This window comes from Bombyx mori, chromosome 11, assembly GCF_030269925.1.
Source record: "Bombyx mori chromosome 11, ASM3026992v2".
Classification (NCBI taxonomy): domain Eukaryota; kingdom Metazoa; phylum Arthropoda; class Insecta; order Lepidoptera; family Bombycidae; genus Bombyx; species Bombyx mori.
In genome coordinates, this window is record NC_085117.1 from 16,458,309 (window position 1) to 16,482,359 (window position 24,051).

Below are 24,051 nucleotides of genomic sequence, written 5' to 3' on the forward strand. Positions count from 1 at the left end.
GATTCCATTACATACTAACTACAGTAGGCACGCGAGTTCATGTCCATTCTGAGGGATGCGGTAGTGCTGTGACCTAGTCTCTTCTCTATATATAAAAATGAATTGCTGTTCGTTAGTCTCGCTAAAACTCGAGAACGGCTGGACCGATTTGGCTAATTTTGGTTTTGAATTATTAAAAGGTAGATGGATGGACGAGCTCACAGCCCACCCGATGTTAAGTGGTTACTGGAGCCCATAGAGATCTACAACGTAAATGCGCCACCCATCTTGAGATATAAGTTCTAAGGTCTCAGTATAGTTACAACGGCTGCCCCATCCTTCGGACCGAAACGCATTACTGCTTCACGGCGGAAATAGGCGGGGTGATGGTACCTACCCGTGCGGACTCCCAAGAGGTCCTACCACCAGTGAGCACATATATATGGAACACATATATTTTATATGCAGTTTCTGTTAATGTCTTAAGAATTCAAAGTGGTTTTTGTAAATATCAGAATTGCGTTCGTTTTTTCGAAGCAAGTTTTTGAAAGCTATTAAGAATTCACATTGGAAAGTGTATATCCTGTAGCTACTAAACTCTAGGTTTACTTTTACAGCTACTCTGGTTAAGTAATATGGCATTTTCCTCACTGAAACTGAAGACAAAAAAAACAAGTTTTATTCTTATCATATTTATTTATTGTAAATGCAAAAAAACAAAACCGAAAAGCCTAGATGTATTTACTAAATAATAAAAAAATACTTATTAGATTATCGCGTTTAATTCTTATATAAATCTAATTTTGTTGTCTTTTTGATCTGAAAAGGAAAGAGATTACAGTAATTAGTTTTATAGTCTGCAATAAAGTTTAAAGGTCGATTCACTTGGAAATAAATACTAGTCCAAAATAAAAATAGCTATGGTTTTAAAACTAAACAAAACTCGCTTCAATAGTAGCTAGCAAACTGAAGGCGAAAATTATATTTTTTCTTAAACTTTGATGTTCCCAGACCAGAGATGTGACATCAAAATTAAATAAATTTTAATAAATTTGAATTAAAAATAGTGTAAGAAAAAAATATTTTATTGTAAAAAAATAAGCGTGAGGTACTTTTCAGGATATTATCAAAATAACCCTTCTACTCATATCTGTTCATAAAATATTTATAACTAGTGATACCATGCACCCCATTTTTTTTACAATAAAATCATTTTTTCTTATACTATTTTTAATTCAAATTCATTAAAATTTATTATCTATTTTTTAGTTGAATTTTCTATAAAAGCGTATTTTGTTAATTTTTTTAAACTATTATTTATTTCCATTCTTCAGTTCAATTTAAATTTTTTCAATATTTTTTTTATATTTAATTGTCATCGGTCCATAATAAGTATACCAAATTTCGAGTTAATTCGACGTTTTGAAGGGGGTCAAAATCATGTTCAAAGATTCCGTTACATACTAATTACAGCAGGCGCGCGAGTTCATGTCCATCCTGAGGAATGCGGTAGTGCTGTGACCTAGTTAATGATGGTAATGTCGATAACAACTACCGATTTAGTTAACAGATGTAAATTTGGTTTAATGTAACTAGGTCATTTTGCAAATTATAAAATAAATGTGACAAGTAATTACTTATTTATTTCTAATAGAGAAAAATATTTTTTTTATTCCAATTCAATTACTATCAGATGAAAAAACCAATGACAGATCAGAGTTCGAATCAGTGTAGGTTTTTCTCTACCTGAACTTGTTGGAAGCGGATTAGTAATGGTTAAATAATACAATTTCGTAAATTTTCGATATCGATAAGGGCACGTCACAACCGTCAAGGACAACACTCGACGTCAGACAAATGCAGGGAAGTGGGTGAAGGCGGGGCGAGCTGTCCCCCGCGCGTCGCCTCTGGCCCCGATGGATATGAACTCGCGCGCACACAGTACGTCTGAAGCTAATGAAAGCGTAGTAAAAACGGACCGTACCTTTTGCTAGTTTCAGTTTTAGTGGCGCTGGTGTTGGAGTGCGTGGAGGCTCGTCGCGGCCGCCGGCTCGCTGATACTGCCTCGCCTTCTGAAGGAGCTGGAGACGCTTCAGGACTTTCGTCTCCTTTCTGTGAAACGTGACAGTATTTTAATTGATAATACAAAAAAAACATTCGAAATAGCTTAGGAATTGTGATAAACTTTGTGACGGTTTCAAAATTATGTTAAGTTGTCGCGGAGATTTTTTAGATTATAAACATTTACCCATATATTTATAGAGAAAGAGAGAAACATTTTAATACAATATTAAGTCAAGAAAAATTGGGGCGAGCCATCGAATTCCAGTGGTAACACACAAAAACGGGCTAGAAAGAGGGAAGAAATACTTGTATGCACTTAACATCCTACCCGCAGTCTTCAGTCTAGGCGCATGTATTGAGGTTCAAAAAAATAAGAATTCGAGAAGAACCCGTTCAATAAAAACAACAACAGAGTTTACATTGTGACCGTTCAACAGAAAAAAATTGTTTTCTAGATTAGTATGCGAATTTTACATTAGATTCAGTACTTAGAATTTATCATTATTGTTATTCAAATTAACAGGAAAAAATAAGGTAATCCCAGTTTAAAAAAAAAATCTTAAGGGAAAATTGACATACTTGAATTAGATTTAATTAAACAAAACTATCGAATTGGGCAATTATTGTTTACAATTGCGTCATCGATCTTATTTTTCCTACTTTTGATAGCCTTGAGAGGCTATTTTAGCTTTACCCTAACGTGTAGGTCTTGTAGGAGCTCTCGGGGCTCAAATCGAAGGTTTTGCGAACACTGGCCCTAGCAAATTGTTTTGTTCTAAATTCAAATGTTCTTGTCGAGACCTGAAACAGTGTTGTGAAAAAAAATATTCAAATTTCGTATTTTGTATACTGAAGGTTACGTTTATCCTCACAGGGAAGTTTACCTTAACGTCGGTGGATGCCCGTCTGCCCTTGGGAGTGAGGAGAGCTTCGCAGGCCCGGGCAAACGAAGCCCGACGTCCCCGGGCCGGACTGCCGCTGACTGACGCCACCGGGGATCCCAACTCTGAGTTATTATCTACAATTAAGTGATTAGTACTTAATTACGACGGAAATACTTGGATAACATAATTACAAACGAGAGTTTTTGGCGCAAATGCGAAAGGCGAAGTTTAATTGTGAATTGTTTTTTTTTTTATGTATCTTCGGGTGGATCTTCGGATTCAATGTTCAAATAATTGTTAATAATTTAGCATCTATAAAAATGACACAAATGTAGGTAAATGAAACAAAGCCTCTGAACGTAGCTTCGATGTTTCTTCCAAAATATCCATCGAAAAAGGCTGAATAAATAAACACCATTTTACCGAGACTTCAATTCGTCTCATCTTATCTCGTTACATTTAATTTTGGTCTGAAAGACTCAGATTAATCAACTTTATCTCATTTCGCTTCATATAACAGAATATTGAAAATTTTTACGTACGTAGAAACTATATTTCAGTTAGGCTATAAGGTCTTGTAGCCGATGGCCGTATATAAATTATAAAAATAAGGAAACACAACAATCAATTGATGTGGGGATCAGTGTTGATCAATTATTTGAATCGACTAATAAAGTTCTCGAATATAAGCGGTTCGCGTTTTAATGAAAAATGGTTATCTGTAAAGTTGGTTTACGAACGATAGTTTCACTGAATTATTATTTTGTAAAATAAATTCATAGAAGGAGCTAATTGAAAATTACAATGTTTAACAATGTAATTTTTTATTTTATTTTATTGCTTAAATGGGTGGCCGAGCTCAACGTAAATGCGCCACCCACCTTGAGATATAAGTTCTAAGATCTCAGTATAGTTACAACGGCTGCCCCACCCTTCAGACCGAAACGCATTACTGCTTCACGGCAGAAATAGGCAGGGCGGTGGTAAATTATTAACGCTTCGGCCGATCGTGCCTCTCGATTGCTTGTTCCGCGCTCTCGCTTGCACGCTCAGGCGGAACGTGACACTTTTTCATGCGTGCAGCCGGTGTTCATCGATTTCACGTCATTATCACGTCAAAAAAAAAAGCTTACCAATGTCAACGGATATCCGTCTGCCTATTTTGGCCGGTTTTGGCATCAACTTCGACTCGGATGCGGCTCGTGTCATGTTTTCTGGAAGTTTTAGATTACACTATTATTATTATTATTATCTTTACTGCAAATTGGTGCATAAACCGCGGACTGATGCCAAAATAAATTTTCGAATAACATTACAAAAAGAAACCAAAGTTTCAGTGTAGAATTTATCATTCTGTTCTTAAAATACGTAACGTTTTCGTGCGATATAGGTGTCAATGCTTAACCCTTTTAGTGCTGGGTTTTTTTTTTGCATATTTATTGCTAAAGGATTTTTGAAAAAAAAGTACCTAATTAACTTTAACTTAAAAATAATACAAAAATGAATGCTAAATTCACGGAAAACTTATTTATAAATGTTTTTATAACGTACAAAAAGAAACAATGAAAAGTTTCATTGTAGAACTCTATTTATAATTCTGTTCTTAAAATACGTAACGTTCTCATGCGATAGAGGTGTGAATGCTTAACCCTTTTAGTGCTGAGCTTATTTTCACATATATAGCTAAAGGATTTTTGAAAAAAAGTGCCTTATTAACACTAACTTAAAAATAATTCAAAAATCAATGCTAAATCCACGGCAAAATAATTTAAAATTGTTATTTATAAATGTTATTAATTTATTAAAAACGTTAAAAGTGCTCGATAGTCGGTAACCTATAATTAAATTGTGCAATAGTCGGTGGTCCGACGCTCCGCATTTTATACTCATTAATAGAGAATCGATCTATCGACGGTTAATGTTATAAGATTTAAAATAGCAATTGAAACGCACTCTTCTAGTAAGCGACGCGTGATGACCGTGATTACTTTGAATACAACTAACGTCTCGGCTATTAAGATATCTTAGAACTAGTTCTTAGAAACACATCAGATACAATGCAATGCAAACAATACAGCAAATCATAAAATTACGATACATTAACACGACCGAGCTATTTAATATTAGCTAGAAATTCTCAGACATATCTGTTTGTTTGTAAACAACTATATTATTAACGGTTTTATCGATTTCTCATGCATGTGTAAATAAATCGTTAACTATGTGCAAAGGAGAATAAAATTGCGACTAAATAAAGCGTGTATTTACTTACTTCTGCGAAATTTAGCTGCCTCCGACGCTACAGAGGTAGGAGATATATCGGATTGCAACTCTGCATCGTCCGGGATCCCTAAATATAATTGAGCGCAGACAGTTAGCTAATAAATAAGGAAGTCAAGCTTCGGGATTAGAGATGAAACATCGATACGTTTCGAATCGATTCTGAATAGTTTAGTTTACTGCACTGTCAAAACATTATGTTACGTAAAGAGACTTTTTGGCGGGAACGCGAGGAATCAAGTTGTGTGATTTGTTTTGTGTTGTCTATTTAGCGTTTCTTCGAGTTTAAATGTGTATTAATGGTGGTTCATTAACTATTTAGTATCTGTGAAAGTGCACAAATGTGGGAAAGTAACACCCGGTGTCATGTGTAATAATAATAATTTATTTATTTTTTCTTTAAAAGTATAGTACAAATACAAATAGAAATTAACTTTTTAATCTATTTTGTAAGCGTTTGAAAGAGCTGAGGTCTGTACTAGGTTCAAAGACCTGTATTACTGGTCTCCAGGCTTCAGTATGTACAGATACATACAGTAACTAGAAATGGAATTTATATAAATTTTATTTATACTACCATCTAATTTGTTCATTGATTAGATCTCTGAATTTTGGTAGAGTTATTATGATAAAAGCATTTTTTTCGTTTTATTTTGTTTCCTTAAGCTAAGCTTTAGGATTGATTCAAAATATTTAGGTTTTGAAGTTTTAGATTTCATTAATTTAATTAAATGTAATATATAGGGCAATTAAACAGTTATTGGGACTAAAATATACGTGTATATAAAATATTAATACGTTAATATCCTGTTTTTTTTTGTAGTAAGTTGTAGCAGGTGTAGTTCTTTTCAAAAATATTGAATTTCTATTGTATTTTTTTGTAGTTCTCTGCGGTGTGCTATACTCTATGGACATCTTTGGCATTAGCAATTTCGGTGTCACGTACAAAGAAATAATTGTGTTTGTGGGTAATGTATTATATAAAAACCAAATTCGAATTCAAAGTATCGATGTTTCGTCACGCATGTCTAATAGATATATAAGACTACATTAATACGTTGTTCACAGAAGGCTCTGCTTGGCATGCTGTTACACGTTCGAAGCAACAGACAGAAATGGAATCGAAAACAATATTTTCATACAACATCAAACTTAAAAACTGATATTTTTTTATATTATTGAAATAACGATTTTTTTTTGTTATTTACTTAATTAAAAAAAATTAAAAATTAAAGCATTTCTCATGTGCAAAGAGGTGCAAGACATGCAACAATCGTAGCGGAATTATTTATAATGTTTTTTTTTCAGTCTAATTAATTTCGACTACAACCATATCTAAACATACAGGGTGTAGCATTATCTAGAGTCAAATAGTACAAATCTGACTGAATCCTAAATGGCATTAAGTTCAAGAAAACTTTAAGGTTATATACGGTATGGAACCCTGAGGTTCTTTGAGCATTTGTCCGGTGCTCACGTTCCCCCGTGAGTCCGTTAGCACGGCGTCGCACTGACCTTCGTAGTCGGTTTTGTTTAGGAGCGAGATCCGGTCCATGGGTTGCACGTCGAAGGCGGAGGGCGGCTCGTCGTCGCTGGAGGAGGCGGCGGCGCTGCTTCTGCGCTTGGTTCTGGGGGCGGGCCGCTTCTCCAGTAGCGTCGACAGGGCTGTTTGCTGGCCCCGGGTCATCCTGGAACCGCATTATACGTTTTAATCGGATCCTTAATATATTGTTAGGCGCTGGGGTTCGGAATAAATAAATGTTCCACCAAAGTACAACTTAATACTGTATTTTTATCACTTACAACACACACAGAACATTTTAAAATTCTCAATTCCCTTCTTCGGCTTCGCTTCAGGTGATCCGTTCGCTGTTTCGCTTCGAGTAGTTCCGATTACTAACTGACTGCGTGCCATCTCTGTAACGCTTTTATAGTCGATATGACATCCTTAGAATTATCGACAACATTCCTCACAAGTAGAGTATTTTCGATGTACGTTTCCGCTATCCGCTGACAATAGATGGCGTTGTACTTCTCGAGCGTTCTAGATGTTACTAGATGTTAAATCCTTTGATATTCGTTTCGGCTATTCGGCGATAGATGGCGTTACTCTTAGCGGCGTAACAATATTTAAGCACTATGCACTTCTTCCGTCCATATGACCAAAACTCCATTGTGCAAGACATTTCCCATCAGAAATGGCGTGGGATAGGACACACTCAACGGGACAGCGGAATCAACGCAGCATCAATCGCGTTTGAATGGCAACCGCTTGGCAAGAGAAGACCTGGTCGCCCTGTACACACTTTGCGACGCACCGTAGAGACTGCCAACGTGACCTGGAGTGATGTCAAGGAGCGAGCGCAAGACAAAGTCAAGTGGAGACAACTTATGAGGGCTCTATGTACCAGCGGGGTACCCTAGGACTACAACAACAACATATACTTCTTTGTGTCCCGTATGTGTGTTCCGGCTTCTATTATTATTAACATTATTATATATGTATTTTATATTATTAATAAATAAATATAAAATAAAATAAATTATACATGAACGAAACTTTCACGATTGACTTCCACGGTGAAGGAATAGAATCGTGTAATAAAAATCATACCCGCAAAATTAAGTAATGAGTTTCGGTTTGAAAGGTGGGGCAGCCGTTGCAACCACAATGAGACCTTAGAACTTATGTCTCAAGGTGGGTGGCGCATTTACGCTGCAGATGTCTATGGGCTCCAGTAAAAAAGAAAAAAAAAAACGAACCTTCTAGACTTGGATAGTTCATCGATGATGGCGCTGCCCTCCTTGCTCTCCTCGACGGCGGCTTCGGGTATGACAGACAGCTCCGGTTTCGTGGCGACTACGGACTTCCTAGTTCTTCTACCCTGCCCAGCCTTGTCCAGGTCCTCGCTGGCCTTGCTCTTGTTGGACACAAAGGAGCTTTCCGAGGCGACGCTTTCGTTGTCATCGATATTTTTGCTTCTTGATCGTGTGGCACGTCTCTTCGGCGTCAGTTCCTCTAAAGATCTTTCTTCTAATTTCTCCCCCATTTCTTTGGAAATTCGTCGAGTGACTATGCGTCTGACTTCCGCGCTCGTCGGGGTCTTGGCTCTTCTACTGGACGGCGTGACGTCAGCAGTCTCGGGCGTGGTCAGTTCCTCCGCGAGGGAAGCATTTGAATTGATTCGTTTTCTGGTTGCGGGGGTTTTGGGTTCGTCCATAGACTGATTGGAGGCGGTGGAGGTGGCGCGTTTTCTTGTGCGTCTCCCTTTAACTGTTTCTTCAGTTGCCGTGTCCGTTTTTTCTAGTTCTTTATCTTCGGATACTACGATGTCGGGGGCATTATCTTTTAGTTCGGAATCGACTTGTTTGTTAGTTCCGCTATCTTTCGTTTCGGTTTTAGCATTTTCATCCTTGTTGTCATCGGTTTTAGGGAGAATTTCGTTTAGCGCCACATTTTCTGATTCAATTTCTTTCGATCCCATAAGATCCTCGGCTGAAGCTACTTTCTCCACTACAACGTGCACTTGTATAGGCGCTTGAGGTTCTGAAACTAAAACACACATTTGATTAGCCCGACAACAATGTCTTTAATATAAATAAATAATAGTTTAAAAAAACTAAAAAAAATACGCTTCATACGAAAATCCAACTAAAAAATAAAAAATAAATTTTAATAATTTTGAATTAAAAATAGTGTAATAAAAATGATTTTATTGTAAAAAAGCGTAGGGGTAAGAAAGCGGTTCTTAATAAGTATACCAAATTTTTAAGTTAATTCGACGTTTTGAAGGGGGTCAAAATCATGTTCAAAGATTCCGTTACAAACATACATACGTCTGAAGCTAATAAAAGCGTATTAAAAATAATTTATTTTTATGGTGAATTAATTTTCCTTCATCAATACTAATTTAAAGTTTTATCGATTACCTTTATTGGCTCCTTCGTCGACTGTGTCTTTGTCCTCAGTTACTTTTTCATCGGAATAATTCAATTGAATGTCTGAACGATCGGATTCTACTCCGGAAGCGTCGTCCGTGAGGAGGGAGAGCTGGGCCGGCGGACCCGCGTTGTTGCTCGAAGTCTCTTCAACAGTTCCGGCTTGTACTTGAACATTTTCGGTTTCTTGTTTCTGCTGTTCATCAACTTTTCGATTAGAATCTTCAGAATCCGTGTCTTGGATTGAGATGACGTCTGCTTCGTCCTCGCTACTTGTCGAACTAGACGAGCTCTGGAAAATGAAATGGCGGATTGTTAATCAGAAAACGGTGGTACTTGACCGCCATTTCCAACCTCTGCTACCCTATCGCGCCTAAGGAGTGTTATCATCAGATACAGGGTCTTCTCTTATGTTGAATTCAATATCCGAGCCATTAATTTGGAGATAACCTAGAAGAAAAGTACAGTGGAGGACTTAAGGCCTGAGGCATTCTCTACCAGTCAACCAAGGGTGGAGTAGAGTTCTGTGGTAAGTGCATTTCTTTTTGAGAAATAACAATTATATTATATACCTACATATACAAATAAATTTTACTTACACTTTCGGAGCTGTCGTCTTCTCCTTCGGCCTCCTCCGCCTCAATAATCTCTTCATCACTTTCGCTATCATCACCGGACATGTCTCCTTCGATCTCATGTATCTCTCTCTCAATCTCGACAATTTTTTCTTTCTCTGTCTGTATGGCATCGTTTCTCACCTCATCGGCTTTATCGACATCGCTATCGTTGGTGATCAGACTGGAAGCTTCCCTCTTGTCATCGACGCTGCTACGGAAGCTGTGCAAAACGGATCTCTCGAAGTCGCTCTCGATCATTTTCGAGAAAGCCGAGAACGTATTCGGTTGATCTTTCGATTCGTTCGCGCTTGACGCTTCGACGCTGCTCTCGAAGCTCTGTAGCACAGACCTGCCTACTTCAGTATTGTTGAGTGTTGTGAAAGCCGGCAAGGATTTCAAGTTATCGATACTTCTATCGATATTTTCGACTGTCTGTTTGATTTCTATGAGCTCTGACGTCTCCATAGTGCTGCTCTCGTAGCTGCACAGCACAGATTTCGCGCAGACTTCGTGTATCGTAGTGAAGGCAGGCAAGGTCTTCATGCCTATATCGGTTTTGTCCGTGTCTTCTTTGTGTAGCTCGGAGACGCTATCGTTCGAGCTGTGCAGTATCGATTTGTTTACAATAGGAGACAGTGTGACGTCCATTAGGTTTGATACTTTTTTATTGGATTTCATCGGAGTGCATTCGATGGCGCTCGCTGGTTCTTGGTCTTCGGTCTGTTCAGTTTGTTGAGTTTTAAACGTGTTCGCCTCTAATACCATTCTCGACAGCGGCTTCTTTCGAGACAGCAAACTCGTTCTCGGTGACATCTTTTCTGGTGTCTTAGAATGAACGACGCTCCTAGAATTAATGAGGATAACGAGTAATTGGTAATGACGGGATAAGCAATTAAATTTGGTGTATTAATTTTAGGGTCACTTTTAATTACCTAAGGGGTCTGTTGGGAGTGACTTCCGCTGGGTTTTGTTCGGGCAGCGATTCAACTTCGGGCGTACGAGACCGGCTCCTGGGTACAAAATGTTTTATGAAATGACTAGTTATTTATATTTTGGCAGAGGCTATCGCCTTCGAGATGTGATGCTGGAGGTAGATGCTGCGAATCCTGTGGACAGCATATCGGACTAACGTATCTATATATTAATACGTGAAGCAAAAACTTTGTACCGCTCTTTACGAAAATTGCGCGGACCGCGGAGTATGAAATTTTTTGCACTTATAGACAAGGAGTGCAGAATGTTAATATTTTAAAAATTATGGATTAATGATACATTAAATCAAAACCATATATATATATATACATATACACTCTGTATTTATTATCAAACTTTTGTTATTGCTTAAAGTCTATGGTCAAATAGAGAATAGGTTAATCTTTAATATTATTTGTCTGTAGTGTGGTCTTGGCGAAATCTGTGATTATAGAAGTATAAATGGTCTTTGACAATAGAGCCAAAATTATAATTTCAATTAATTATAGTCGACTTTCGACTACTGTAGGACCATTAGTCCATATTAAGGTAGCTCAATATCCAAACCAGGCTCCCTACCATCTGCCTTAAGAAGATGTTTGGGTTCTTCGACCACATTGCCAGAAAAAGCGGTGACGATCTTGAAAAGTTGATGATAACTGACAAGATTGCAGGCAAAAGATCTCATGGCCGCAATCTAATGCGTTGGTCCGACCAAATCCAGACCATTCTGGATATCACCGCCTACGATGCCATACACACCGTGGAGAACAGAGGAAGATAGCGAAATATCATCCAGGGAAGGATAATGAGAGGAGATAGTCACAACCCTCAGACATGAAAGATGCGACTCAAGGATCGCCGGGCAGAGCAATGCCGAAGTGGTTCTGCAGACGCGCCTACCTGAGACTGCGTGTCCTTGGCGAGAACGTAGACGACTCGGTGTTAGACGATTTGATCGGCGACTCTCTGATCGGTTCCAGTTTTGGCGAATCTCTGATTGTCCTCTCGATTTTATCGGGAGTTTTCGATCTGCTCCTGAAATTGTCAAAAATTACTTATTTATCTATGTTTGTTGCGAAGCGGCGTTCGATATGTGTATCGTTCGACTACCGTGGTAGGTTACTGGTGGTAGGACCTCTTGTGAGTCCGCGCGGGTGGGTACCACCACCTTGCCTATTTCTGCCGTGAAGCAGTAATGCGTTTCGGTTTGAAGAGTGGGGCAGCCGTTGTAACTATACTTGAGACCTTAGAACTTATATCTCAAGGTGGGTGGCGCATTTACGTTGATGTCTATGGGCTCCAGTAACCACTAAACACCAGGTGGGCTGTGAGTTCGTCCACCCATCTAAGCAATAAAAAAAAGCCATTTGACAGCAAACAGGTCGGGACCTTTTTTGCCTATCAATAAAAGGAAAAATTTGTTTACCTATTTCTAGGTACACTGAGGGTAGTTCGCTCCGGATGCGGATCGCTTTCGATTTCTTGCTTAGGCTGTTCCGGTATGGGGGCCAGTGGAGATGTTCGCGGGCTGAGCTCCGGAGTCCTGGATCTGCTTCTATTGTAAAAAAAAATCCACCATTGATTTAGTTCTCGCGTAGTGCATTAGCAAAAATTTTAGTTGTCGTTATGACTGTCGTCTTGTGGGCCCGCACGGGTAAGTGCCACCACACAACCATGAAGCAGTAATGCGTTCCAGTTTAAGGGTGATTCAGGTGTTGTAATAAAAAGCCTGAGGCTTAGAATTCCTGTCTCGGGATTGGTGGTTGCTTTTACATTGTTGGTGTCTATGGGCTCCGATGACCATTTAACATTAGGTGAGCCGTGGGCTCGTTCACCGGTTCTATGGGTTTAAGCTGTTTACAATAAGGTTGTCTGTGAGCCACTCGAAGCCAATAATAATTGAGGTAAAGCGGGCCACGTGGAAGCTCATCATTGATCCCCTGTACCAAGGCCTCGTAAGTCGTCGTGGCCTAAAGGATAAGACGTCCGGTGCATTCGTATCTAAGATGCGTTGCACCGATGTTCGTATCCCGCAGGCGGGTACCAATTTTTCTAATGAAATACGTACTCAACAAATGTTCACGATTGACTTCCATGGTGAAGGAATAACATCGTGCAATAAAAATCAAACCCGCAAAATTATAATTTGCGTAATTACTGGTGGTAGGACCTCTTGTGAGTCCGCACGGGTAGGTACCACCACCCTGCCTATTTCTGCCGTGAAGCAGTAATGCGTTTCGGTTTGAAGGGTGGGGCAGCCGTTGTAACTATACTTGAGACCTTAGAACTTGTATCTCAAGGTGGGTGGCGCATTTACGTTGTGGATGTCTATGGGCTCCAGTAACCACTTAACACCAGGTGGGCTGTGAGCTCGTCCACCCATCTAAGCAATAAAAAAAAAAAAAAAAAAAAAAAAAAAGGCGGGGTCGACCCGGGGTCACGCAGACTGCTATCGGTCAGCTGTGGACTGAAGTTTTTTTGTTTTGTTTCTTAGACATGTGGACGAGCTGACAGCCTGCTTGATGTGAAGTGGTTACCGGAGTCCATAGACATCTACAACGTAAATATTTTTTTATTGCCCTTGTAGGCAGACGAGCATACGGCCCACCTGATGGTGAGTGGTTACCGTCGCTCATGGACTTCAGCAATGCCAGGGGCAGAGCCAAGCCGCTGCCTACCGCTTAATACTCTCCACAAGCCTCGTTTGGAGAAGTACATCTCATAGCGCTCGGGAAACACCGTGGAGGGGAGCTCATTCCATAGCCGGATGGTACGTGGCAAAAAAGATCTCTGGAAACGCACTGTGGATGACCGCAGTGGCTCCAGGTAGTATGGATGAACTCTACTCCGGTGGCGGGCGGTGCGATGGTAAAAACGAGATGCCGGTATCATCTCGAACAATTCCTCAGAGCACTCCCCATAGAACATACGGTACAAAATACAGAGGGAACCGAAGTCCCTCCGCAGACCCAGAGGTTCCAAACGATGCCGATGCCGCCACACACCTTGAGATGTAGTTCTAAGGTCTCAATTTTTATTGTACAACGGCTGCCCCGTCCTTCAACCCGAAACGCATTACTGCTTCACGGCAGAAATAGGCAGGGTGGTGGTATCTACCCGCGCGGACTCACAAGAAGCCCTACCACCAGTTCTTTCGTAAGTACTGTCGTATTCACTAGCAGCCACCATGTGTACACTAGAGAGTAACAAAGACCCTACCTGGTCACTCTACTCCTCAACGGGGTCGCGATGGGCGAATCATAGCGCTCTGGAGTTCCTGGTATGCTCCTAAAATTGAATTTATATAATAATAAATAATGAAAAAAGATTACAAATTATCATACTTTAATTAATGTTTGATAGGAAGCGACTCGGGTTAATGTCGACAAACGATGGTGACTACTTATCATCCGATAGGCCGTACAGTAATTTTTTTTATTGCTTCAATGGGTGGACGTGCTCACAACCCACCTGATGTTAAGTGGTCACTGGAGCCCATTGACATCTACGACGTAAACGCACCACCCATTTGAGATATCAGTTCTAAGTTCTAAGGTCTCAATATAGTTACGACGGCTGCCCTATCCTTCAAACCGAAACGCATTGCTGCTTCACGGCAGAAATAGGCGCGGTAGTTGTATCTACCCGTGCGGACTCACAAGAGGTCCTAACCACCAGTAAAATCACCATGAAAACAAAAACATAAATCTCAAAATCACTTACGCATTAGACTTAGGAGTGCTTCCGTCACTAACGGATCGGATGCCCCGCCTCCCTCTGGGCGTGGCAGGTATCGATACACCCGTCTCTTTCGCACGCACGTCCCGCTCCCACTCCGCGTGTTCGTCAGCGCGGGCTCTACGCCGAAGCGCCTCCATTTCCTTGGCACGTACATCATCGATGTTTCCTTGCTCGTTTGCTTCCGTGGAGGCTCGACGCGACTGTCGCCTCTCTCCAGTGTATCGAGGGTTGATAAGCGTTATCGGTATGTCGGCGATGCTTTCTATGGACGTGTTGGGATCGTCTGATAGACTGCTGTTGACTGATATCGAAAGGGATCGTCTGGAAACACAACATCGTAAATGTTAAAAATCATCATTAAAGATTTTCGAACTTCGAAGTTAATGAATTCATCGCGGCTTAAAGGATAAGATCCCGGGTGTACTGCATAAAGATATCAATTTTTTTAATGAAATACGCATTTAACTTTATCGACCGCTACCCTACTAATTCATTTTATTAGTATCTGTACACTAATTTCTCCATGTCCTTATGAATTATATAATAAAAAATTGTTCGTGGCCTTACTGAGTGGCACAAACGACTTCGAATATTTTTTCTTCCTAACTGTTCGCTGGTAGCCTAGAGGGCTATTCTAGTTACACCCGGACGAGTGCGTGAGTTCAGGGGTCAACAATTTACGATTCATTTTCTGATAAAAAAAATTAATAAAATTACATAATACCAAAACGTTTTACTGATAACCCTACATCATCAGCTGACGATATTCGTAATTAACTGTTTTTGCCCCATTGTTTCACACATATAAGACGATATTTCATCAAAAAACTCACCTAGCCTTTACATTGTCTTTATATGATTTCACAGATTTGACAGCATCTTTCTTAGTTGATATATTTATACTGGATGCAGGTTGATATGTTTCAATCTAAAAAAAACAACAAAAATTGTTAATTTGAAAACGCCCTAAATATAATTTAAATTAAGGCGAATGCATAAAATGTGTCAACCCTACTGACCGTAGGCCGAGAGGCGCTGGTGACGTAACTGTCGTTCGATACATCCATCTCTATTTCTCTTATCACAGACGATCGTTCTTTCTCATTCGTTGTCGGTATATCTTCTGAAATCGGCGGTGAAACCCAGGCCGATTCTGACGGCATTGCGAAACGAAGGTATCTAGAAAAAATACGATTAATTTTAATATACATTACATGGACGCTAATAAACCTTGTACAAACGTGAGCTGATTAAATTCTCGGAACGTGAAAGTTTTCAAGGATTTTAGTATACCTAGATGACATTCATATTTTTACATTTTCGTTTTTTTTTATTGCTTCGATGGGAGGACGAGCTCACAGCCCACCTGGTGTTAAGTGGTGGACATCTACAACATAAATGCGCTACCCACCTTGAGATATAAGTTCTAAGGTCTCAAGTATAGTTACAACGGCTACCCCACCCTTCAAACCTAAACGCATTACTGCTTCACGACAGAAATAGGCAGGGAGGTGTTACCTACCCGCGCGGACTCACAAGACGTCCTACCACCAGTAAAATAAATAAATAAAACAAAACAGTACATTACTTTGCAAATAAAGAGTCACAATATTCATATCACTCAAATAAACACCTTAAAACATATAGATTTACGATCGAGTTTCGTTTAACAAATCAACAACTTTGACAGTTGTTGTCATGGTCACGTGCCACGTACTTGTTGGCGGAGTCGCTGCAGTGCGTGTGGTTGCTGGCGGTCTCCAGAGCTTCGTCTTCGCTCTCGCCCAAGTACCGGGAGTCGACCGGCGACGGCGCGTCGGTCACGTCGTTTCTGCGCATCTAAAAATTAACAACCATTAATCATTTCACGACATAAAAACAGGGCTTGAGAATGAATGAATCCGAATGAATATAATTAGAAGCGTGAACACTGAAAATAATAGGCTAAAGCGTTTTACATAAAAATAAAAAAATGTAATTATTAAAAACGAATAAATTTCTTTTTTATTCTCAACATTTATTGCTCCTGCACTGTGTGTATTTTATTTTTACGACGTCAATGGCACAAATATCAATTACTAGCTGAACCGGCAGACTTCGTAGTGCCTCAATCGATAAATAAAATACCTAAACTTTTGTATAAAATAAACACAAAACAAATAAAAGGAATCGGTCCGACAGGGGACACATCAAAGTGAAAACAAAATTTATTTAATTCCAAGCATTTTCATACTTATCTACCTTTTAAACCTTCTCTGGACTTCCACAAATAATTCAAGACCAAAATTAGCCAAATCGGTCCAGCCGTTCTCGAGTTTTAGCGAGACTAACGAACAGCAATTCATTTTTATATTTATAGATAGATTTTACTGAACGTATTTTCATTTATGTACAGATGTATTATAGTATTACGAGGATAATAAAAAAAAAACAAACTGAAATGGTTTTTAATGTTCTATCTTTTGTACCCCCCCCCCCTCTGCACCCTTGCTCAGATTATAAGTTAGAGATCTTTTAGATCTATAAGACAACAGGTATACTATTCTCAAGTATATTTACATAAATAAATAATCGGGGTAAAATTTATAGAGTATGTCCATACAGGTGAATGAACTTTTTGGTAAGACGAATGTTTACCCGATCTATAGATCGAACTCACGGCCCTGGGCCCAAGATTAGAAGCTCGATCACAACTGTTCCACCGAGTCTGGTAAAATCTGAATTTATTTCAGTTTGGTGTCGTGTTCGTTACCTTTAGTATGCTGTGTGGAGTTCCGGCGTCCAGTCTGCTGTAGGGCTTGTAATCAGGACTGGGCATCTCCGGTATATCCAGCAAGCTCGCCATCTCGCTGCTGAGTTTCTCAACTTTCTTGTTGGATTTCGGTGTCTTTGGCGAATAAGTAGGGTCGAATTTCGGTCGTTTTGGTGGTGTGCCTTGAGTCTCTGCTTCATCTGAGTACACGCTGAAATATAGTATAGATTGAGGTACTCAGTTTTTTAATTTTTTTTATAGCTTAGTTGGGTTGACGAGTCCGGTCATCGACCTCGACTAGTAAATTAACCCACAGACACAGCCCACTGAGTTTCTCGTCGGATCGTCTCATTGGTTCCGATCCGTTGGTAGATTCTCCGAAGCACGGCTCTTGCTAGGGTTCGTGTTAGTAACGTCGTCAGGTTTGAGCCCCGTGAGCTCACCTAACCTTCTGACATAGCCTCTCAAGGCTATCAGCTTAGGTAGAAAAAAAAAGCTGACGAGCTTACGGCCCAATTTAAATGCCGCCACCCACCTTGAGACATGACTTGTAAGGTCTCAGTATTTACAGTACGACTACACTCGAGACAAATACTCGTAATATTAAAGATAGACAATACTAACCTATTCTCAATTTGACTACAGACTTTAAGCAATAACAAAAGTTTGACAATAAACCAAGAGTTTATGTGTGTGTGTCAAATACATGATAGTGTATTTGTAATGTTTTCTTTATTGATTTAATGTATCTTTTATGCATTATTTTAAAAAAATATTAGCATTGTGCACTTCTTCTCTATATTTATACTAATATTATAAAGAGGAAAGATTTCTTTGTTTGTTTGTATTGAATAGGCACCGAAACTACTGAACCGATTTGAAACATTCTGTTACTGTTTGGAAGCTACACTATTCCCGAGTGACATAGGCTACATATAATCTTTTTTGAAAAAAATTAGGGATCCTTACTAAAACTCCAATAATGTATAACCCAAGGTGTAAAAAATTATCTAAAATATTATTTACATCGCATGCCCTGCGAAAACAATTGATGATAGAATAAAATAATGTACTACGACTTTGTAGAACACATTATTATTTACAAAAAGTGTCGCGACAGCATATGTCTTACTATTATAGTTATGCCTCAATAAGAGTTCCTTTATTTTAAAAAATAAAACACCATCAAATATCGTTGAAATTTTTGTTAAAGGCCCGAGCGGAGCCAGAGCGGGCCGCTAGTTCTCTATAAGTGTGGAAAATTTCATACTCCTCCGTCCGCGCAATTTTCGTAAAAAGGGATACAAAGTTTTAGCTTCACGTATTAATATATAGATGATTGAATAGTTACCTCCGTGTCTTTAATTAATATATAGATGATTGAATAGTTACCTCCGTGTCTTTAATTAATATATAGATGATTGAATAGTTACCTCCGTGTCTTTATTAGTTTGGGTGTGCAGATGAAGGGCGTGTCTTCGACGTTCAGGGCCCGTTTAATGCCGCGCCGCATCCTCGGCTTGCTCACCCACGTCTCGCTCGCATTCTCTATCGAGCTCTATAACGACAATACTTGGTTTGGAAGCTAATGAGAATCAAAAGATCTACTACTTACACCGAGCGGGAGATAATTTGCTTAGATGGGTGAACGAGCTCACAGCCCACCTGATGTTAAGTGGTTAGTGGAGCCCATAGACATCTTCAACGTAAATGCCGCCACCCACCTTGATGTAGGAGTTTTAAGGTCTCAGTATAGTTACAACGGCTGCCCCACCCTTCAAACCGAAACGCATTACTGCTTCACGGCAGAAATAGGCAGGGCGGTGGTACCCACCCGCGCGGACTAACAAGAGGTTCTACTACTAGTAATTACGCGTACTAACCTGTATGAAGGATGACTTGTAAGTGCATGTGTTTTTCTGCGACGCGGCCTGAACGAACACCGACATCGGACGCGGGACGAAAACTGAAATATAAATTAAATTTTATTCGTCATTAATATTTTTTTATTCATAAAAAGCTAAGGTATGAAATATGTGCATATGCATATTTGGGGTTTATTTTACTATCTTACTATAACCAGTGTTTAAATAAAAATCGCGAACGAACTCCACCTCCATGGGAGCCGGTAGTTCTCCAACATTTCTTAGAGTCAACTTAAATAAATCACAAACTTCGTTTAAACTACACCGATGTGATGATATTACAAACACATACAGACATAATCTATTTGAAATGGGCTGAGCTATTTTTTTCGCATTATAAATCATGCAATTATTGACGATTCAAATCTGACGTAGTTTTGTCACACAAATGAATTCGAACGTGTAACTCAGCGTTTTATCTCCTGCTCCCTCCACACCTACCCACCTTTAGTAGTATCGAAGTTGTGTTGTTGCAAGTCGCGCGCCACGGTGCGGGCGACCCGCGGCAGGGACGAGCACAGCACGGAGACGATGACGTCACGAGGGGCGTCCCCCTCGCCGGCGTCCTGCAGAGACTCTACGGACGTCGACATGTCCCTGGGACGGGGCTTGGATTGCTTCAGCTTATTGTTGTACTGTTCCGCCTCTAGGTACCTAACGAGTTTACATGTAACTATTAAATATCGTATTTCATTAGTACAAAAAACTTGAAATTTATTTAAGTAATTGTTGATGATTTTTCTTTTTTAAATCCTTTTTTATTGCGTGTTTATTAGTATATTTATACTCTTAAACTAAAGTTTATCTATGCGTCTTATACAAATGAACCTATAAATTTGATAAGTTGACTAGATACTGTTGAATAAAAAACGAAGAATATATTTATCGCAATAAGCTTAGACTTATATTTAGTTATTGATTCCAAATTATCTATAATTTTTTATTATCTATATATATAAAAATGAATTGGTGTTCGTTAGTCTCGCTAAAACCCGGGACCGGTTGGACCGATTTGGCTAATTTTGGTCTTGAATGATTTGTGGAAGTACAGAGAAGGTTTAAAAGGTAAATAAATATGAAAATGCTCGGAATTAAATAAAAATAACAATTTTGTTTTCCCTTTGATGTGTCCCCCCGTCGGACAGATTCCTTTTGTTTGTTTTAAGTTTATTTTAACAAAAGTTTAGGTCTTTTATTTATCGATTGAGGCACAACGAAATCTGCCGGTCAGCTAGTAATAAATAAATTGAAATCGTATTATTATCAAGTTCACTAACCTAGCGTGCTGTAAATAGTACATGATCAATATATCGGAGGTCTGAGATTCATTACAATTCTCTAGATATTTGATGAACACTTCCTCTTCGAACTCTTGTAGCGCAGCTTGCAGCAGCTTCGCTAGATTCCCAGTGTGATGGCATCCTGAAAATCATATATATTTTTAAACTGCCCGCAGAAAACCTAATTAAGTAATTTTATCAGCATAAATTATAAGATATAAAACTCAAAAAGTATTTATTACCGAATTTCTTTTTTTAGCTTACTATTTAATTAGTTGCCAAGTAGCTATAACCAGATAGCTCCAGTAACCACTTAACACCAGGTGGGCTGTGAGCACGTCCACAAATTTAAGCAATAGAAAAAAAATACACTGATATAAATAATGTTCATTTAACTTATAATTAGGGAGTAAAACTCTTTGTCGTCGAGAATTTAGAAGATTATGCTATTACTATTGAATTTTGGGGATTGAATATTGAATTTCACGAACATTAAAACCAAAGACGAAACAAATCTTAACCCTAGAAGGTGTGGTACTGTTCTCGGTGAAGTCGCCTAAGAACTGACCTCTAAAGAAGAAGTCCAAGACTCGTTTCTTGTGTTCGGCGGTGGTGGCGCTCTGCACGCACATCCTCACCACGTCCAGCGCCTCGAACACCAGCCCCCGCGCCAGGTACAGGCTGCAGCACGACTGCCAGTCCTCGAGTTTGTCCTGATCGTGAATTTTAAAGTCGCCATTCTTCATCTGTATCGGAGCAGGCTTCCTGACGTGCAGATACTGTAGGGCCGCTTGAGTCTTGTTCTGCGCCAGCAGCGAGGATAACACCACGTGGTGTTGCCACTCCGACAGCGTGTTGCCAGTGAGACATTGGAGTTGATCTAGTGCAAACTGTGGATTTCAAATTTGTTTTTTTTTAAACCATCTTTAATAAGAGTAGCACCAGAGATTAGGGTTTTTTTAATTGCCGTACAGGCAGACGAGGAGCATACTGCCCGCCTGATGGTAAGTAGTTATCGTCGCCCGTGAACATCAGCAATGCCAGGGGCAGAGCCAAGCCACTGTCTACCGTTATAATTAACAATGCTCTATGAGTATAATAATATAATGTTATTGCCAACCCTAATAGTAGTAGGTCGTATTGTAGGCTTAAATCAAATCAAATGAAATCAAAAAATTTTTATTCAACATAAATGAAAGTACATACTTTTTGAACGTCAAAAGAACTACCGCCAATTCACAAAAACTAGCCTCCGTCCTGAGAAGAACTGGCAAGAAATTCAGCGGACATGTATTTTTTCTTTTCTTTTATATTAGATTATTTTTTTAAATATTCATACACGGATAGGTACCACCATCTTGCCTGTTTCTGCTATAAATCTTAGTGATGACGCAGTGACGTGTGGCCACCAGTTACCATTTAATACAAGCCACGAAGATCTTCCGCTCAGTAAATAATATTGAAGAGATATTACTCAATTTACTAATACGAATATATATTTGACTTACATCAAAATCTCTGTGGTCCAGGTGCCAAAAAGCTTGTGTGGCTTTGATGGCGGTGTTGCTCAAACCGAACATCGTTGGGAACTGCATCAAGCGTCGGATTACACCCTCGTACCTATAAATTGGACTCATATTAATAATAGTGAATAGTGAAAAACGAATAAGATTAGGATTTTGATGTATGTCTTAATTGAACAACTAGTGTCTTAACGAAGTCTTTAGTGTATTAAGATTAAAAAGTTATTAAATTTCTTTCTTTCAGCTAAGTAGGATTTTTTTTAAATCTTGCATAATGTATTGTTGACAAAAGGTTTTGCGAAATGGAAAATATTATCTTGCCCCAGGTTATAATCTCATAGATTGGTCACATTAATTAAAGTTATTACTTGTAATTAGCATTCGCTAAACTCTAGCTCACGTAGACTGACCCTTATGATGCGTGTCGTAAACGAATGTATTGTCAGTTTTTTGTTATTAATTATTATTATTATTTTATTGCTCCTGTAGAGAGACGAGCATATGGCCCACCTGATGGTGAGTGGTTACCGTCGCCCATGGACCTCAGCAATGCCAGAGGCAGAGCCAAGCCGCTGCCTACCATTAAGTAATCTCCACAAGCCTCGTTTAAAGACGGACGTGTCATAGCGCTCGGGAAACACAGTGGAGGGGAGTCAATTCCCAAGCCAGTTGGTACGTGGTTAAGAATTAAAAACCGTCACGTCCTTACGGATCCATCAGATCCAATAACCTTTGCGTTAGACGCCTTCAGCTCTAACACCAGAAGCAGGGACCCCGGTAACCGTACTCGTCGAGCTCGGCAAAGAGTTCGACGTGCAACCTAACCCATGCATCAGCCCGCTGAGTTCTTCGCCGGACTTCTCAGCGGGTCGCGGTTCTGATCCGGTAGTAGATTCATTCGTGAGGCTGTTGCTCTTGAGTTGTTAGGTCTCCTTCGGAGGCGCTCGGGCAGCTGTTAGCAAATCCCTCCCCTCCTGGCTGAGCCTTTGCTCGCCCACCTGTCCTGGTGAAAAGGCCACCAGTAACCCTTCAATTTTTTTTTTTTTTTTGTAACAGCCATACATACACCTATTAGGTTCAGTCGGCTTCCTTTCAATCATAAAAATTAAAAACCGTGTTCGGTAGGGCACACTGACCGCACGTCGTCGTACACCATGCAGTAGTCGAGCAGCAGGTAGAGCACCAGGGAGTGCTTGTGCTCGTCGGCGATGTCGGGCAGCAGGTAGAGCCGCAGCAGCGCGTACAGCGACGGGGGCGGGTACACGCCGCCACTCTCGCTGCCGCCCTTCATCCACATCCTGTTCAGGGGAAAACCTTTAGATGGGTGGACGAGCTCACGGCCCACCTGGTCTTAAGTGCTTACTGGAGCCCATGGACATCTACAACGTAAATTCGCCACCCACCCTGAGATATCAGTTCTAAGGTCTCAGTATAGTTACAACGGCTGCCCCGCCCTTCAAACCGAAACGCGTTGCTGCTTCACGGCAGAAATAGGCAGGGTGGTGGTACCTACCCGCGCGGTCTCACAAGACGTCCTACCACCAGATGATTGTCACTTCTCGAGACACATTCGAATAGAGAATACTGAACAACTTCTTAGAGAATATCTGCTTACTGAAACAACAAGGTGGGAGGCGCATTTACGTTGTAGATTTCTATAGGCTCCAGTAACTTCTTAACACCAGGTGAGCTGTGAGTTCGTCTACACAGCTAAGCAATAAAAAAAAAACAACAACAGAAATAAATGAGCTCATGAGCCCAACGATTTGACAGCGTATAACATCAGGTGACTTTGTCGCTTATAGACACCATTGCCTCGCTTATATCTGCCGCAAAGCAACATTGCGTTCTGAAAGTCTATATTCAATTATAATTTGCCTAATTACTGGCGGTAGGACGTCATGTGAGTCCGCACGGGTAGGTATCACCACCCTGCCTATTTCAGCCGTGAAGCAGTAATGCGTTTCGGTTTGAAATGGGGCTCTGGTAACCACTCAAAATCAGGTGGGCCGTGAGCTCAATATTTATCCGAGGTCTTAATGGCATATCCTCACAATGATAGTCTCCAGCAACCACTTTAAACCAACATGAA

At 39.9% G+C, this 24,051-nt stretch overlaps 1 protein-coding gene across 2 annotated transcripts in view; it reads right to left on the minus strand.

Moving 5' to 3' along the window:
* Positions 1–655: 655 nt before the first annotated feature.
* LOC101741033 (protein ELYS) overlaps positions 656–24,051 on the minus strand; it is a 32,748-nt gene continuing 9,352 nt past the window's right edge. Inside the window, exons 15-39 of one of the 2 annotated variants that reach the window (XM_004932862.5) lie at positions 23,096–23,257; positions 21,945–22,056; positions 21,005–21,326; positions 20,434–20,578; positions 19,602–19,810; positions 19,115–19,197; positions 18,665–18,789; positions 17,232–17,442; positions 16,197–16,318; positions 15,499–15,658; positions 15,313–15,407; positions 14,462–14,800; positions 13,958–14,026; positions 12,165–12,293; positions 11,639–11,773; positions 10,696–10,773; positions 9,746–10,607; positions 9,138–9,438; positions 7,971–8,760; positions 6,723–6,895; positions 5,200–5,277; positions 4,061–4,141; positions 2,928–3,061; positions 1,964–2,091; positions 656–798 (exon numbers count right to left, since the gene is read on the minus strand). In XM_004932862.5, the coding sequence (XP_004932919.1) occupies positions 777–798; positions 1,964–2,091; positions 2,928–3,061; positions 4,061–4,141; positions 5,200–5,277; positions 6,723–6,895; positions 7,971–8,760; positions 9,138–9,438; positions 9,746–10,607; positions 10,696–10,773; positions 11,639–11,773; positions 12,165–12,293; positions 13,958–14,026; positions 14,462–14,800; positions 15,313–15,407; positions 15,499–15,658; positions 16,197–16,318; positions 17,232–17,442; positions 18,665–18,789; positions 19,115–19,197; positions 19,602–19,810; positions 20,434–20,578; positions 21,005–21,326; positions 21,945–22,056; positions 23,096–23,257 (5,065 nt within the window). In that variant the 3' untranslated portion in view covers positions 656–776. The remainder of the gene's footprint in view (positions 799–1,963; positions 2,092–2,927; positions 3,062–4,060; positions 4,142–5,199; positions 5,278–6,722; positions 6,896–7,970; positions 8,761–9,137; positions 9,439–9,745; positions 10,608–10,695; positions 10,774–11,638; positions 11,774–12,164; positions 12,294–13,957; positions 14,027–14,461; positions 14,801–15,312; positions 15,408–15,498; positions 15,659–16,196; positions 16,319–17,231; positions 17,443–18,664; positions 18,790–19,114; positions 19,198–19,601; positions 19,811–20,433; positions 20,579–21,004; positions 21,327–21,944; positions 22,057–23,095; positions 23,258–24,051) is intronic. The other variant, XM_012696126.4, reaches the window with a different exon arrangement.